Source organism: Cervus elaphus, chromosome 3, assembly GCF_910594005.1.
Source record: "Cervus elaphus chromosome 3, mCerEla1.1, whole genome shotgun sequence".
Classification (NCBI taxonomy): Eukaryota; Metazoa; Chordata; class Mammalia; order Artiodactyla; family Cervidae; genus Cervus; species Cervus elaphus.
In genome coordinates this window covers 34287780-34303943 of record NC_057817.1, presented here as the reverse complement: position 1 = coordinate 34303943, position 16164 = coordinate 34287780, and the positions used below count along the sequence as shown (strand labels likewise).

Genomic DNA, 16164 nt, shown 5'->3' with positions numbered 1-16164 from the left:
GTGTACCCCCAGGCCACAGGATTTAAGGTAAGTGCAAGGGATAACACCAGAGGCGAACTGTACTCCACAAAGTACAAATGGAAATTCCATTTTCCTTAGGAAATTTTCACACTCTCATGTTTTGGGGGAAGAAAGTGAATCATTCTCTTCCAGCTTCAAAAAAAAAATATCCTTTGAGTCTTTTCAGAGTGATTTACAAAGGGAGGGAAGCATATAAAAGAATATAAGTAAAAGAATGAAATGAAAAAATAAGGTAAAAAAGAGAAGCACCTTTCCTGTTTGTTGGTTAATTCAATCATTTCTTCATTTATACATTTTATAGTCATTTCTTTCCTTTTGGAAAGCGATGGAATATTCACTAGTTGACATGTATGCCAGAATTATTAACAAATTAGAAATAGATAATCAGGATCAAGGAAATGAAGAAACAGTTATGGAAATAATCAGGATTGATACTGGTTTTGTGACTGAGCATTAAATAAAGTTCTTAGCTTTTTGGCTGGCAAGATAAAGAGGAAATATGGTTAAGTTATAATATTTAGGTCTTTGAAATGAATTGGTATATAAAAATTTGACTTTGTTCCTTTTCAGGAAGAAAGCATAGCAAATTGTCACTTTTCTAGATTCTAACTTTTCTAGATTTCTGTCCTCCACTTAAAATCATCATGCCCGCATGTATAGCTCTCTCTGCCTTCCTGCTCCACGTGACTAAAGCGGTATGCTGACTCGGGGCCACTGTTAACACGGCCAGCCTTCCCTCTCTGCCATCCTGCCAAGCGAAGCTTGGTAAGCTAAGCTTCTTACCAAGAAAACTCTTTGCTTATCTTCCCCCCTTACTTCCTGCTTCCGTGTTGCTTCTGGGGCATGTAGAGCAGAGAGGCCAACCATCTTATACTTTCAGTTCCTCGTTTCTTACCCATATGGCAAAAATGGTAACTTCCTCCAAGCCACCTAACTCTCCCTCATAGGAGCATAAGGCACATCTCTTATCTTGAGCTCAGCAGCTGCACTGAGTCTGGCATTAGCAGTAAACTTGCCTTTTCTTGCTGCTTCTTTCCCTCCCACCCCTCTGGTATTGACAGAGGTACTTCCAGTGGCTTTTTGTCAGCATAGTAGGATTTTCTCTTTCTGGAGTGGGAGGGTAGAGGCACCAGGGCAAATAGGGAGGTATCACATAGAGAGAGGTTTGCATTGATTCCTAGAAGAGAAGTTACACTGGACAGAATCTTCAATAATAACATTGTAACCCACAGAACTGTATTTCATAGGACTTTTCCTATAATAATTTTTCAATAAAGGATAAGACATGACATTATAAGAGAGCTTGAAAAAGATAGTTCAAGAGAGTCAAAGATAAAAGATTTGAAATCTGTGTTCTGTGTAATCCCAGGACAGAGTAGGTATGGAGCACTGTTCCCCAGATTGATCACTCATTTATTAATTCTGTCTTCCTTGAGCTGGATTTTTGAGAGGAGTAATTGAATGACAATTTGGGACTATTTTTTCTGCTCAGGAAATATATGTGTGATTGAGGGGCATCTAAATGATTTGGAAAAGGATATATAAGAAGATGGGTAGGTGGATATTATTTTGCAAAAATAATGTTAACTTATATTTTATTTAGATGGAAGTTTATTCATTTTGCATCAGCATAAAGGCAACCCAGAAAGAACCTTGAAAAAGTCAAGTTTTTTACTTAGAAGCAGCTTTGAATTTTCTTTAGCACTGAAAAGTTTGCTTTTTATTTATTTATTTTTAGCCTATAGCTTCCTTTTCTGGCATGTCTTCTTTACTTTTCATAAGATCTTTCATAAAGTTGATATTGTGTTTGCCACTTTTTCCACTAACTTTATAGACCTTTTAAGGAGATATAAAAATGCTCACTGATGAAAAATTGGTAGCTAATTGGAAAATTTTTCAGGAATTAATAGAGGGAGACAATTAGCAAAAATTTAAAAGTTAGTAAGCTAGTAAATAGAGTATGTAGTGTATTCATTCATGATCATTGTACCCTTTGTAATGTCAGCAAAAGCACTTTTGCATCTTTATCCTGATGAAAGCTTCTGTCAGCCATGATAGAAAAGTCATCATTGGATTTGAGGAAAACGAGCTCTGGAGGAGAGCCATCTCTAAGTAAACCCCAGTTTTGTGCTTCTCTTAACAAGAAAACCAGGAATTCAGGAACTTGCCCTCTGACCAGGGTGGGATAATAAGATGCAAATCATAAATCTCAAAGTTGTTTGGAGTTCATTGTACTTTTAGGGCCATACTCTTTCCTCAAATGCACTATGATAGTCCATAAAAAGAGGCTATTATTCAAAAGTATGTTAGAAGCTTTCAACAAAATGGAATCTTAACAGCTGTGCTTATTTCTTTATCAAGACACAGAAAGATTCCTTTGGAAAATGTAGTCTGGTAAAGGCTGTGTGCTTTCAGGAGAATAAGAAGTCTCGTCTGCAAGTATGTAGTAGATATGGTGATTGTCAAACTAGGTAACAGATTTAAAAGAAATTTCCAGACTGTAAGATATACAAAGCAGTGCATATTTGATGAATTCTAGTAGGTGAAGAACATAATTCATGTAAATGTCATTATTGTATTTTACAGAAATTGTGCATCTTTGACAGTTTTGGAACGCTAGTCTTTGCAGTATTTATGGGGGTGTGGGGTAAGTTATATTCATTTTTTTTCAGTTTCCTTTTGCCTCTTAACTGAAAAAAAGACAAACAAAAACCCTAAAATCATATAAGTACTGAACTTAGTATCTTTATACAGTTTTATATATACAGACTATCAAAGCAACCCACTTTTAGTCTCTTGGATTGCCCAAGCTTCAGCTCCCCTGGAACTCCACATTTATAATTCTTAAGGCCATTGTATCAATTACTGCATAAAAAAACTACCTCAAAATATAGTAGCTTAAAACCCACATGTATTATTTCTCATGGTTCTCTGTGTCAGGTGGGAAGTGCGCCAGGCAGGGTTGGTGTACTACGGGGCTCAACTGGGCCGCCTCGTCTTGGTCTGCATGGTTTCTCATCCTCCAAGAGCTGGACCAGCATTCTTCACGTGGCAGCTCAGGGTTCCAAAGAGAAGCAGGAAAGGAGAAGTACACACCAAGCATTTTTTAAGCCTACATTTGCATCTAGTTTGCAAATGTTCCATCAACCAAAGCATGTCGTGGTCAACCCAACAGCAATGTGAAGAGATGGGAGGACAGCTCAAGGGCTTAGGTAATACAGGGAGGCATGGTTCACTGTTGTAATAGCATCCCTAGCTGTGATCTAGCCGAATTTTCATGGGGTTGGGGTTCAGGAAAAACAGCAACATGGGGATTCCAGGTAAGCTTTCTTGTTTATATACTTCTGTATGAGTGACTAGTTAGTAAATACATGCTGCTACTCTTACCATAATAACTTTCTGTTTAATGCATAGGACAGATGTGATCCTCAAGAATATAATTTGTATATAGAAGCTTTAACACTATGTAATTATTTATCTTGAAGAGCATCATTAATGTAATGAGGCAATTATCATTTTATACAGACTTTTACATGTTTCATTGATGTAAATGTTCTACCATAGTAGGAAAAAAATGTTCATTTTCGAAGATAAATGCATTTCCAATTTCATTGTGTGAGTCTGGGGTAAAACAGTTTGGGGTATAGACAGGTGGGGGAGGAAACAGAACCAAGTCTCTTATTTTGGAGAAGACAGCCTGTCAACACATGCTACTCACATACAGGTACCGTTGTTTATAGGTGTCCCTGGCAGTATTTCTCTTTTGCAGTGGTTGTGCCTATGAAGAAGGGTCCCCAAAAGAATCACAAAATAGACAGGCCAATTACTTTGGACACTTTTAAGAGATATTAGTTGCCACTCCTGCATAAAGTAAATTGTAAGATCCAAATGTACTTAATAAGTCACATTTTCATTCAGGCATTTAGCATATTTTGGCTGGAGACCAAACAGTAGCTAATATTTGCCACATGGAAGAATAAAGATCAAGTTCATGTATTAGGATTCTCTGTACTCCTTCACTGTGAAATACACCTTTCATTTTTTTAATCCTGGTAAGAGGGTGGGTACTGAATATCTGGGCAAGGGCAGTTTTAACTAAATTGCCCAAACCTCAGTCTCAACACTAATTCATAATCTATAAAATTCAAACACATCTATTGAACTCTGTATGTTAATAGATGCTGATAGCCCTAATAAGATACTTCTAAAATGAAGCAAAAATTAGTAACTTTGACAAGAAAGAAAAACTTCAAATTTCCTAACCAGCTCTGCTTTCTGTGATCATTAAACTACACCATGTTTATAGAAGTGACAGGCGTATTGAGCTGCTGATTTTATTTCATCAGATTTTAGAATGCAGAAAACATTTCAGCCCTGCTCATGGCACCATATGTGTATCTTTAAGGATATGTGTGTGTATGATGGAGTTTTTATTTTAAATGCCTTATTGCTTTTCTTGTTACCTCTGCCTGATGAGAACTACTGCTGGGAACCTCATTACAGAAAGCCTGCAATTGCAAAACTGAAGTTTTTCATATCACCATCATCATATTCCTGTAGCATCTCTTGTGCCTAGATGTATGTTGCAGAGTATTTTTCTTCTCCCTGGAAACTATAAAAGTTGAAAGTAGAAAACCTTGTATAATAAATTTTGCATAAATCATGTACTTCTTTGAAAAATATCCCCCCTTTTAGGCCAAGCCAGTCCATCTGCTCCTGCTGACTCCTAGAGTGCTAAACACCAACTACGCCCAGTGGAAGCAGAGGTTCTGAAAGCCTTCCCCCCTCCCCATTCCTTGTCGTTTCTTATCTACTTCTCTTTGATGCTCCCCACCAGCCTCTTGGCTGCGTGGCTGCCATTTTTAATTTTCACCTTTGAGTTCTAGGGTGGGCCTAGTGATTTCCAGAAAAACTCAGGCACCTAGCTCGTAAGAAGGGGGATTTCAGGAAGCCATCACCCTAACTAGCTGCACTTGGAGATCAGAAAATGACTATTACAACTGTTCATTTCAGGTCTCTGCTTCTGTGGCTGCATCCACACTAGCAAAATGATGCAACTCCTGTAACCACCTCTGTCTCCATTCAGCTGCATTTCTGATGTCAGTGACACACAGGTGCATCTGATGGGCATTTTAAAAACCACATCTGGAATCCTAGCTGCAGGAGGGTCTGAGAGATGTATTTTTGTTTAGAATTATGATTTTTAAAACTCATTCAAATATAGCTGATTTACAACATTGTGTTAATTTCTGTTGTACAGTACAGTTATTCAATTATACATAAATAGGAATTTTTCATATTTTTTCCATTATGGTTTATCACAGTATATTGAATATAGTTCCCTGTACAATACAGTATGACCTTGTTATTTATCCCGAGAAATGCATCTTCAGCCTTGTAGTGTTTCAGTTAGGAAGTAGGAATCTAGGCTAAGCAAACTCATCTGCCTTTGTGAGTGATTACAGAAGTCTGAATAGTTTCAAGACCCAGTAAAACTTGCCAGGCCTTTAGCAGCAAACTGTTAAAGCAACCAGAACGATCCCAGCTACAGAGCCTGCCTTGTCCTTAGACATTGCTGTATACAACCACCGACACTGTGTATTGGAGTCTTCCATCAGATGGATATTTTCTTTAGCTGTGTAATATCCTGATTAAGAGGACCAGCTGGTTTTGGTTCCCATGGTCCTAGGCAGCCTTCTCTGTTTTTATTCTATGTTCATTTAAGGGTCCTGTCTCTCTCAGTCAGCTAGAGCTGCCTGGTATATGGTTTGCCAGAGAACGTAAGTGCCGTGCTCCCCTCTGGAGTCCAGCCAGTTGTTTTCTTGCAGAAAGAGAGAGTACAAAAGATACAGAACAGGAAATTCCTGTCTGGCATCATGCAGTCACCCCAGGTCCCCATGCTTTCACTCTGGAGCAGGCAGCCACGTGGCCCAGGAGACTCCAAACATTGAGTGGTTATGCTGGGCTGTGGAGTCTGTCGTGGACCCTGCTGACTTCTTGGCTCTATGAAATGAGGAGCTAAGAAACTCCCACCCATTCCTGCAGCCCTCCAAGGCTTCGAGGATTTGCTACCCACTCATTATTTTTCATCAGGCCATTTCTGGCTTACACAGCAGTCCTATCACTTCCCACTCAGAATGCCTCAACTTCAGGATTTGGTAAAAACATCCATACTTTTATGTTCAAGTGCAGGGAGGAAGGGGAAGGGTATCCACTGTCCTTTCCTCATAGCAACCGATTAAATTGCTTCTCTTGCTTTTTTGTGAGTTTTATTTTCATAACTCAGCTCCTGCTAATACTGCTGCTAGATTGTTACTGAGCAAATGAATGGCTTTTACGCTCCCATTCTAAAGGTGAGGAAAATGACATTCAGGCAGATGCGGCAAATCACCAGAGGTCCCAAAGACAAAAAGTAACAATCACGGAATAAGAGCTCTGTAGGCACTTTGGTTGTCGTCAGCCCTTAAATCAGTGACAAAATGCAGGGAATAGTAATAAAGTTGTAACAGACTTTTAGAAGGATGCAGAAGTATTTACTTGATATAATTACACTATCTTATCTGGCAATCTGAGAAATGGGCTAGAAAATAATGGTTCTACAACCTTGGTCCTACTTCACCTATGCAGGTACAGACCCTTCTTTCTGGATCAGGAGTAAGAAAGCCCAGCCTTACGAGATCAGTCCTAGCCATTTCATCCACCTGCCTGTAGGTGCCAAAACACAGTAGGACTTTCATGTTCTGCATCACAAACTTCTTTCAAACAGTTATGTTTGAAGATATAATTTCGTGAAAGTAAGCTGTTCTTTCAGATGAAGTGAAAAGTAATTTTCTTTACTTAGCAGAGGAAGAAAATAAGAATTTTCTTCATTGAAAATCAATAAAAATTTCAAAAATAGCTGTATTTTTCATATTTCAATTAAAGTGACAAAATTTAGAGAGATTCCATAAACACAAGGAAAGTATCCAAAGTGGCTTTAGAGAGCTTTTTTCAGGATAGCCTTATAAAGAGGCTATTAAAGGAAAGATACCATCTTCTCACCCACAGTCCCTTTCTTGAGGGTGGAAAGGGCCAGCCTGTCCCCTGGTGAGTGGTCCTGGGTCAAGTGAACCATGGGACAGGATGGTACATGTGATATTTTCTCAGTCTCTCTCTCTTGAATAAACTCCCAGCACTCAAAGGGCTGGAGCCACCACAACCTCACCCATCAACAGTTGCATCCTCCTCTCAGCTTCTCCAGGCCCTCAAGATGGGCAGAGCAGAGAGTGGTAGACAGTGGACGGTCAGGCATAGCAGGGAGCGGCTGGAGCTAGCTTGGCCCTCCAAGTAGACGATTCCATCCTTCAGGTGTCCCAGGCAGTGGCGGTCCTCCAGTTTCTGAAATGACTTCCCACAGTACATTCATTTAGCTAATGCTTACCCAGTGCCTGCTGCGTGCTAGTGTTTCAGCCACGGGCAAAACCAAATCCCTGCCCTCATGGACATCATAAACGATAAACACAGGAGCAAACAAAGGTCAGGATGTGTGAGTGCTATCCATTGTGACGTCCAGACGTGGAGATCAGTGTAGGGAATAAAGTGTGTGCCTTTTTTGCAGAGTATACACTAGCCCTGGACTGACTTCATAGCTGCAGAGTGGAAGACAGAGTGTAAAGAACTTCATGGGTGGGAGGTGTAATGCAATGATGGCAGTAGAATTCTCAAATTAAAAAGCAGGGGGTCTTCTGTTAGGTGAGGTATGTGGTGGTGTGAGCTCAGGGGTCTTTAGTAAGTGGGTGGTGGTTCTGCTTCATGTGCAGCTTGAGGAGAGTAGGCTCATTCCCCTAAGCTGGGATCTCTTTTTGGAGTATCTGCGTGTGAGGAGAGCATGGGTCAGTGGGGAGCAGGGCCAGTCAGTCACGGCTTAGTCCACAGTTACCTGGTGCCCTCAAGGCTTTTGTCCCATGGATACTTCATTTCCCCCTGGATGGGACAAGAGCACGATGGCCGGGCAGGTTCCCGGCGGTGGAGGCATTGCTCTCTGTACGGAACATGCACCGCTGTGGATCCCTTGCACTGACTGGTCTGAGCCAGATGAGGCTATAGAGTAGCTGAGGTGTGGTACCATGCTTCCGTTCCAGCAAAGTGGTCTGTTTTTGAAGGTTGTGGTCAAGTAATCACAAATGCTGTCTTACCCACAAATGAGGAACCAACTCTTTCATTCTGAGACGGGCATGTAGAAGGAGAAAGGCCTGTCCTGAAAGCAGGAGCCTCTCTGGGGACTGGCTGAAATCGTTCTAGCTTCCCAACCACATAGGAGATGAGAATTGGCCTCCCCCACTAACTTTGTGCTCTTTGCCTCCATGGACAGCAGGATCTGTGGCAAAAAGCCAGGCTGCCACCCATATATGCTTGTGAACCTCAGGTAATCACAGCAGTGGCATCATGAGTACCCACAGAGGCAGGGTTGGGACAGCGGGCAGTTACTAGCTTTATGTCCTGGACGAGGAGAATCAGATACTGGGCAGGCAAGCAGTGATGACCTCTCAGCAGAGTGGGTGCTGGAACAGAACCAGAGGGAGGCGGGTTATGGAGCAGGCAGCTTGGGCAGTTAGGCTTAGTTGTAAGAAGGGCTTGCGCTCTGAAGCCAAGCATGCCTTGCTTCAATACCTGACTCCTTATCTCAGGCAAGTATTTGAAGTTTTCTGTGCCTCTGTTTCCTGATGTCCAAAATGGGGATGGTACTAGCAATTGCCTCAGAGGGTCATGAGGGTCTTTATAGATGTTATGTCATTTAGCTCAGGACAGCCTGTAAGCTGGTTCCTATTTCCCCCATTTTCCATAGAGGGAAAGAGGCATTGTCACTGGTAATCAAACACCTAGTGATTGTCACAACCAGAATTCAGACTTGATTCCAATGTCCAGATTATTTCTACTCTCACTCACTGTTGCTGGAACATCAGTGAAGTCAGAACAAGCACTGCCAGGAAGTGGGTATTTTGAGCATTTCTGCTGTCCTCGCCATCGGGAAGCATTGCGTACACGTTCTTCATGGTGCATCCCGAGGTTTCCCCTGCGTGTCCATCTGCCCATGGCAGGGTCTGCAGGATTTCAAGACCGCCTCTGTTTGCCCTCTACCCAAAGGCTCCCTGTTCTCTGCAGGTTGATTCTCAACCCTGACTGCCCCATCGAGCTTTTCAAAGACAAAAAATATGTCAGACCAATGAAATCAGAACCTTGAGGGTGGTGCCCAGGCTCAAAACATTTTAAGAGTTCTCAGTGCTTCTCATGCAGCCAGGGTGAGAACTGCCCCTCCATGGTCCATGCAGAGCTCATCCACTCATACCCCATTTATCACTGGAAACAGGACAAATTCTCTGCTCTGTCTTGGTCTTTCTCCTGAGTTCTAGACTTTTATCTGCCTACCAGACATCTCTCCTGGGGCCCATGGGCAGCTGATCAGAACCGAATCAGTTGTCTTCTCTCTCAGACTTGCTCCTTTTCCTGCCCTTCTTATTTCAGGGAATGACACTAGAATTCAGGACACTGCCAAAGCCAGAAACCTAGCAAGCATCCCTGATCTTCCCCTTTCATCACACCTGCGTCCAATCTGTCTACCTGCTAAAATGCCATCTTCTCTTACCTGCTAGCTGAAGCATCCTGGACCTGCCCTTGGGTCTAGCTGCCTCTACTCCCTCTTGACCGCCTTTGATGTCTCTTCCATCTTTAAGGCACACAGAGTCCATTGTGATATTCCCCTGCCATCTATACACCTGGGGGCCCCACCCGTCTCACCACACCCTGGGCTCAGTTCCAGACTATTTGAACTTCCTGGAAAGTAGTGCTCTGTGCCTCTTTAGCATCTTGCCTTTGCACACACAGCTCCCTGGGGGAAATGGCCTTAACATTCTACCTTCACCTGATCAACTCTGTGGCATCTTAGAACTCACCCCCAGAGGCCCCCTTCTCCGGAACAGCCTTGTTATCAATCCACTGTGACTCTGCGCCCAGACCACCCAGCACTTATCTAGATCACAGCCCTCTTAAAAGTCCACTGTAACTAGCACTTCACTGTCTTTCCTATACAGTTAGGAGCTCCTTGAAGCAGAGACCGTATCTTTTTTTCTCTTTATTCTCAGCACTCAGTAGAGACTCAGAAATATTTGTGGGTATAACTGGTTATTCCAGAATTTCTGTGTAGAAAGGGCTAATGGGTAACAGTCTGATTGGAGGAAGTGCCTAGGGGATTTACCCTGAAACCGTATTTTCAATGAACACGTAATGTTGTTTCTGTCTAATATCTGAAGTGGCAGGTCTTGAAAAATAATAAAGATTTCTAAAAATTATTTTACTCATACTTTATACAAGTTTGAAAAATATATTTCCACATTTAAGAATATTATTTTAATTGGGGTGACTTAGGCAGTAGAAAATAAAGATTTGGGGACCACTAAAGCATTCTCATCCCCCAGGCCCTTTGGAGGGAATGAGGGAGAGGGATGCAAGGGGAAGCAGACTAAAAGATGGGCCATGGACTGCTTTGAATTATTATAGTTGCCTGTGTTTTTTATTGGCAGTAATGTGCTAGTAGCAGATGCTTTAGTGGTAGACACGATCACATGCCTTCTGACCATCACACTATACCCTTCCCATGGGCTATAGCCTGGTTTCACAAGTTGGATACATTATCAACATTTTCCTTAAAAACAAACACTTTTCTCTTTTAAGTATTAGTGTCATCTATAATTAAAATTGGATTTTATTGACCATGTACAAAAGTGTTGTGAGTAATTAATATTATTCAGTACAGATTTCTGAAGCATCACTGATCCTTGAAGATCCACATAATGTTCTTCTTTCTCTTTGTTAGTAACCTTGTTTTTGGAGTTTTGGAAGCGGCGCCAGGCAGAACTTGAGTATGAATGGGACACTGTTGAGTTACAGCAGGAAGAACAACCCCGACCAGAATATGAGGCACAGTGTACTCATGTGGTGATAAATGAGATCACTCAGGTAAAGAGGATGTCGTCTACATGCAATTCAGTCTACATACTGCTGGGGTCCTCAGACTTGGTTGCACACTGGAGTCACTAAGGAGCTTATAAAATGTTGATGCTGAGCTTCTGTCTATGTGTGCTTATGGTACTCAGTGGAATAGGGTGCATTCTGGCACAAAATTTTTTTTAAAGCTTCTTTGGTGATTTTTAATGTACAGCCAAAGTGAAGGAGCACTATTTAGAATAGTGGACACAGGAGACAACCGTGGTCCTTTCTTTCTTAATAACAGTAAAATGAAAAATACATAAACTCTGAAAGAAACATATAAAAGATGTATTTATTTGTATCTTTTCATACTGGTAAAAAAATAATAATAGACAGTGACATAGAAGGAAAGACACATTGGTTTTCATAGTTGATTCTCAATTTTTCACATGTACCTTCATTATTACAGCCCTCTCTCATTTTTTTTTTTTTTTGAGCCTTTATTGAATTTGATACAATATTGCTTCTGTTTCATGTTTTCCTTTTTTAGCCACAAGGCATGTAGGATCGTTGCTCCTTGACCAGGGATTGAACCCACACACCCATGTATTGGAAGGCAAAGTCTTAACCACTGGACTGCCAGGGGAGTCTCTACAGCTCACTTTTCATCTTAGACTAGCTGCCCCTTTGTCTTACACTAAAGCCTCAGTCACTGCTCCCCCTTCTGGTTGGAATGTGCACAGAGTACTGTGACTGTTATCCTAAAATCGGACAGTGGATGAGAAGGGGAAACATTTTTGAGATCCCGCTATATTCAGGCCCCATACTAGGCATTTTGTATAACTAGAAAGGTAAATATGGTGCTTTTACTGTTGCTGCAGAATTTAAAAATAAAACTCTGTATCTCTTTGTATAAACATTTCAAAGTCAGTGAAAGATGATTTTTTAAAATCATCTGCATTATTGCTTCTTTCCGTCAACATAGAAGATTTAGAGCTGATTGTATTTGCAGTCATCAGTATAAGGACAGTAGGTTTGGAATACGAATAACTCTTGGAAAGAAGATGCTTTTTACCAAGAGCATCTGAAAATGGCTCCAGCTATAGATTTTATAAATTGAATCGCAGATTTACAGAATGTTGGCGCTAAAAGGGTCAGGAGAGAGCAGTTCAACCTCCTCATTTTATAAATGGAAAAAAATGAGGTTCAGTTACCCAACAGAAGGTGACAGTTGTCTCTGACTAAGTAACAGGCTTCAAATAATTTCCATTATGAGTAGTTCTCTTGTCTACAATGAAAGTCAGGAGTCAAAGCATGTGTTTGTGAAAGATTGTACATTCAGAAAAGAAGGCTGAAACTTAGACAAAATCAGATGTGCATGATGTTTTTGAGTCTTGAAAAGCAAATGCCTATGTTATTGGCAAAGTATGAAAAATACTGAGGAAAAGACATTTTGGAAATTTAAACCTACCCATTTTAAATTTAAAATTGCCAGCTAATAAGTTAAATTTCCATTGTAGCATTGCTTGGTAAAAAATTAAAGATGAAGGTTCATTTTTTTTCCTTCTTATTCCTCACTTTGCTTTTATTACAAACACATCCTCCATTGTATAGAGAGGCCAGCAGTGTTATGGTGAGGCCCTGGGAATAAAACATACGGAATTCGTATCCAAACACAACACCTTACAAGCTGAGTGATATTGGAAATTGGTTAACTTCTCTGTGCCATAGTTTGGCCAGCTGTAAAGCAGAAATACGAGAGTTGTTTCCTCATATGATTGTGGTAAGCTGGTGGAGTTAATGAATAGAACCTACTTAGAAAAGCACCTGGAACAAAGGAAATGCCAAAATATATGTTTGCCTTAATGATCACGTGGTTGATTGGGTCTCTAAAAAAATCTCAATATATTCATATAAACTCTAAAATGGAAATGCTAAAATCTCAAGAGTTACACTTTACTAATACAAACACTCAGTCAGGAAACTTACAATGGATACCTGGTGTACTTGCAGGTATCTGTGAAACTTTCTGTCCAGCACAGGCTCTTTGCCATCACTGCAGTCACTTCTGAAATCTGAGACAAGCTCAGGAATAGCGTTGTCAGATACCCAGGCTATTGAGCTCAAATCATAGCAGCTAAACAGTATGTTATTCACACTTGCCTTTTCAGAAACTGTTAGTAAAATAAATACTGCACTGGTTATGTTGTGTGTATGTTTGAAATTATTAACCACCCCCCCCCAAAAAAAAGCATGCAATTTTGAATAAGGAGGCTGAGTTTGAAAACTAATTTTTAAAAAAAATTAAGTCTAGGCTTTTGAGACCATGTGTTTTTTAAGAGCACCCACGAATGCATTGTTCCTGGAAGTCAAATGTTAATTTTGTATCATTGTTGTTTATAGAGGCTGGGATAAGTTAATGATTTTATCTTTAAACTCACTGTGTGTGTGTGTGGGTGTGGGTGTGTATATGTATGTATGTGTTTATCAACTTTAAATGTACAATATGATAAATTTTGAAGCATATATATATATACAGGAAGGTAACCACCACCACAAACATAATCATAGAACAATTCTTTTATGCCAAGTGTCCCCTTGTATATTAATAATTTTGGATTCTAGATCCTCCCTGAAATCCTCACCTTGACAAGCACTGATCATTTTTTCCTATAGCTGTAGGAAAAAGTTATTTTTCCTATAGTCTTGTTTTTTGTGGAATTTTTATATAAATGAAAATGACTAGGATGTAGTCTTCTGTGTCTAGTTTCTTTTAATTATCACAATCCTTGTGAGATTCATCCAAACTGTTTGGTGTATTCTTAGTTCTCCTTTGACTAGTCAAAGTAACTTGTCATTACATACATATACTACAATTTGTTTATCCTTTGAATAGATTGATGATGGGCAATTAGGATTTTTCTAGTTTGTGTTATTATGAATAAATTTCTGTGAACATTTATGTACAAAAAATTAAACCTAGGATACAGCAACCAATTAAGAGAAAAATCATTTTGTTGGAGAAATCCTTTGATTGCCTTTTTTTTTTTCTTTTTTAATTAGGAAGAAGAGCGTGTTCCCTTTACCACGTGGGGAAAGTGTATACGTGTAACCCTCTGTGCCAGTGCTGTCTTTTTCTGGGTAAGAATCTGCAACAGGTTTTTTTCAGCATCTAATTTTAAATGTTGAGGAAACTGAAACGTCAAGCTGGAAACTGTGCAGTCTCATAAAAAAGATTGATTCCAGAGAACAATTAAGCCACCACATGGAGTGGCTCTCAAGGTTTCACAGTAACTCCTGTACCCGTGGCTCTTCCAGCTTTTTTTTTAACCTCTATTCTTTAGATCAGATCCATGGTTCAGGTTTTCCAGTTTCTAATAGAGAGACCATATGGGAGGCATGAAGTATTCTAAAATTTTCCAAGAGTAGCCTTAATAAAAAGGTAATAGGAACTATCAGAAATAAAAACTTCTGAAAGACATAAAAGAAGTCTCAAATGATTATAGATAAAAAGACAGTGCTTCTAAAATATCAGAACTTAAAGTAATTTTGTATTTGTTATTAATAAAATCATATTGTTGCTGTTCAGTCACTAAGTTTTGTCTGACTCTATGTGACCCCATGGACTGCACCACACCAGGCTTCCCTGTCCTTCACCATCTCCCAGAGTTGCTCAAACTCCTATCCACTGAGTCAGTGATACCATCCAACCATCTCATCCTCTGTCACCCTGTTCTCCTCCTACCCTTGGTCTTTCTCAGTATTAGGATCTTTGCCAATGAGTCAACTCTTCCCATCAGATCGCCAAAGTATTGGAGATTCTGCTTCAGCATCAGTCCTTCCAATGAATATTCAGGGTTGATTTCCTTTAGGATTGACTGGTTTGATCTCCTTGAAGTCCAAGGGACTCTCAAGAGTCTTCTCCATCACCGCAGTTCAAAAGCATCAGTTTTATGACCCTCAGCCTTCTTTATGGTCCATCTCTCACATTCATACATGACTACTGGAGAAACCATAGCTGTGACTATATGGACCTTTGTTGGCAGTGTGATGTCTCTGCTTTTTAAATACACTGTCTAGGTTTATCATAGCTTTTCTTCCAAGGAGTGAGTGTTTTTTAATTTCATGGCTGCAGTCACCATCTGCAGTGATTTTGGAGCCCAAGAAAATTAAATCTGTCACAGTTTCTACATTTCCCCATCTATTTGCCATGAAGTGATGGGACCAGATGCCATGATCTCCGTTTTATGAATGTTGAGTTTTAAGCTAGCTTTTTCACTCTCCTCCTTCACCCTCATCAAGAGGCTCTTTAGTTCTTTGCTTTCTACCATTAGAGGGGTATCATCTGCATATCCGAGGCTGTTGCTGTTTTTCCTGGCAGTCTTGATTCCAGCTTGTGATTCATCCAGCCCAGCATTTTGCATGATGTACTCTGCATATAAGTTAAATAAGTAGAAGGACAATATACAGCCTTGACGTAATCCTTTCCCAATCTTGAATCATTCCATTGTTCCATGTCCAGTTCTAACTGTTGCTTCTTACCAACAAATAGGTTTCTTAAGAGACAGGTCAGTGGTCTGGTATTCCCATCTCTTTTAAGAATTTTCCACAGTTTGTTGTGAGCCACATAGTCAAAGGCTTTAGCCTACTCAGTGAAGCAGAAGTAGATGTTTTTCTGGAACTCTCTTGCTTTTTCTATGATCCAGTGGATGTTGGCAATTTGTTCTCTGGTTCCTCTTCCTTTTCTAAATTCAGCTTGTACATCTGGAAGTTCTTGGTTCACTTACTGCTAAAGCCTAGCTTGAAGGATTTTGAGCATTTCCTTGCTAACATGCGAAATTGGTGCAATTGTGCAATAGTTTGAACATTCTTTGGCATTGCCTTTCTTTGGGATTGGAATGAAAGCTGACCTTTTCCAGTCCTGTGGCCACTGCTGAGTTTTCCAAATTTTCTGGCATTTTGAGTGCAGTATTTTGACGGCGTCATCTTTTAGGATTTGACATAGCTCAACTGGAATTCCATCATCTCCACTAGCTTTGTTGCTGGTAATGCTTCCTAAGATCCACTTGACTTCACATTCCAGGATGTCTGGCTCTAGGTGAGTGACCACACCGTCATGGTTATCCAGGTAATTGAGACAGTTCAGTTTTTTGCACAGTTCATCTGTGTGTTCTTATTACC

The 16164-nt window shown here is 40.3% G+C and overlaps 1 protein-coding gene across 2 annotated transcripts in view; it reads left to right on the top strand.

Moving 5' to 3' along the window:
• Positions 1 to 16164, top strand: part of ANO6 (anoctamin 6) — a 238979-nt gene that overhangs the window by 188862 nt on the left and 33953 nt on the right. For both annotated transcript variants that reach the window (XM_043886376.1, XM_043886382.1), the window contains 3 exons: positions 2608 to 2668; positions 10871 to 11013; positions 14047 to 14124. In XM_043886376.1, the coding sequence (XP_043742311.1) occupies positions 2608 to 2668; positions 10871 to 11013; positions 14047 to 14124 (282 nt within the window). The remainder of the gene's footprint in view (positions 1 to 2607; positions 2669 to 10870; positions 11014 to 14046; positions 14125 to 16164) is intronic.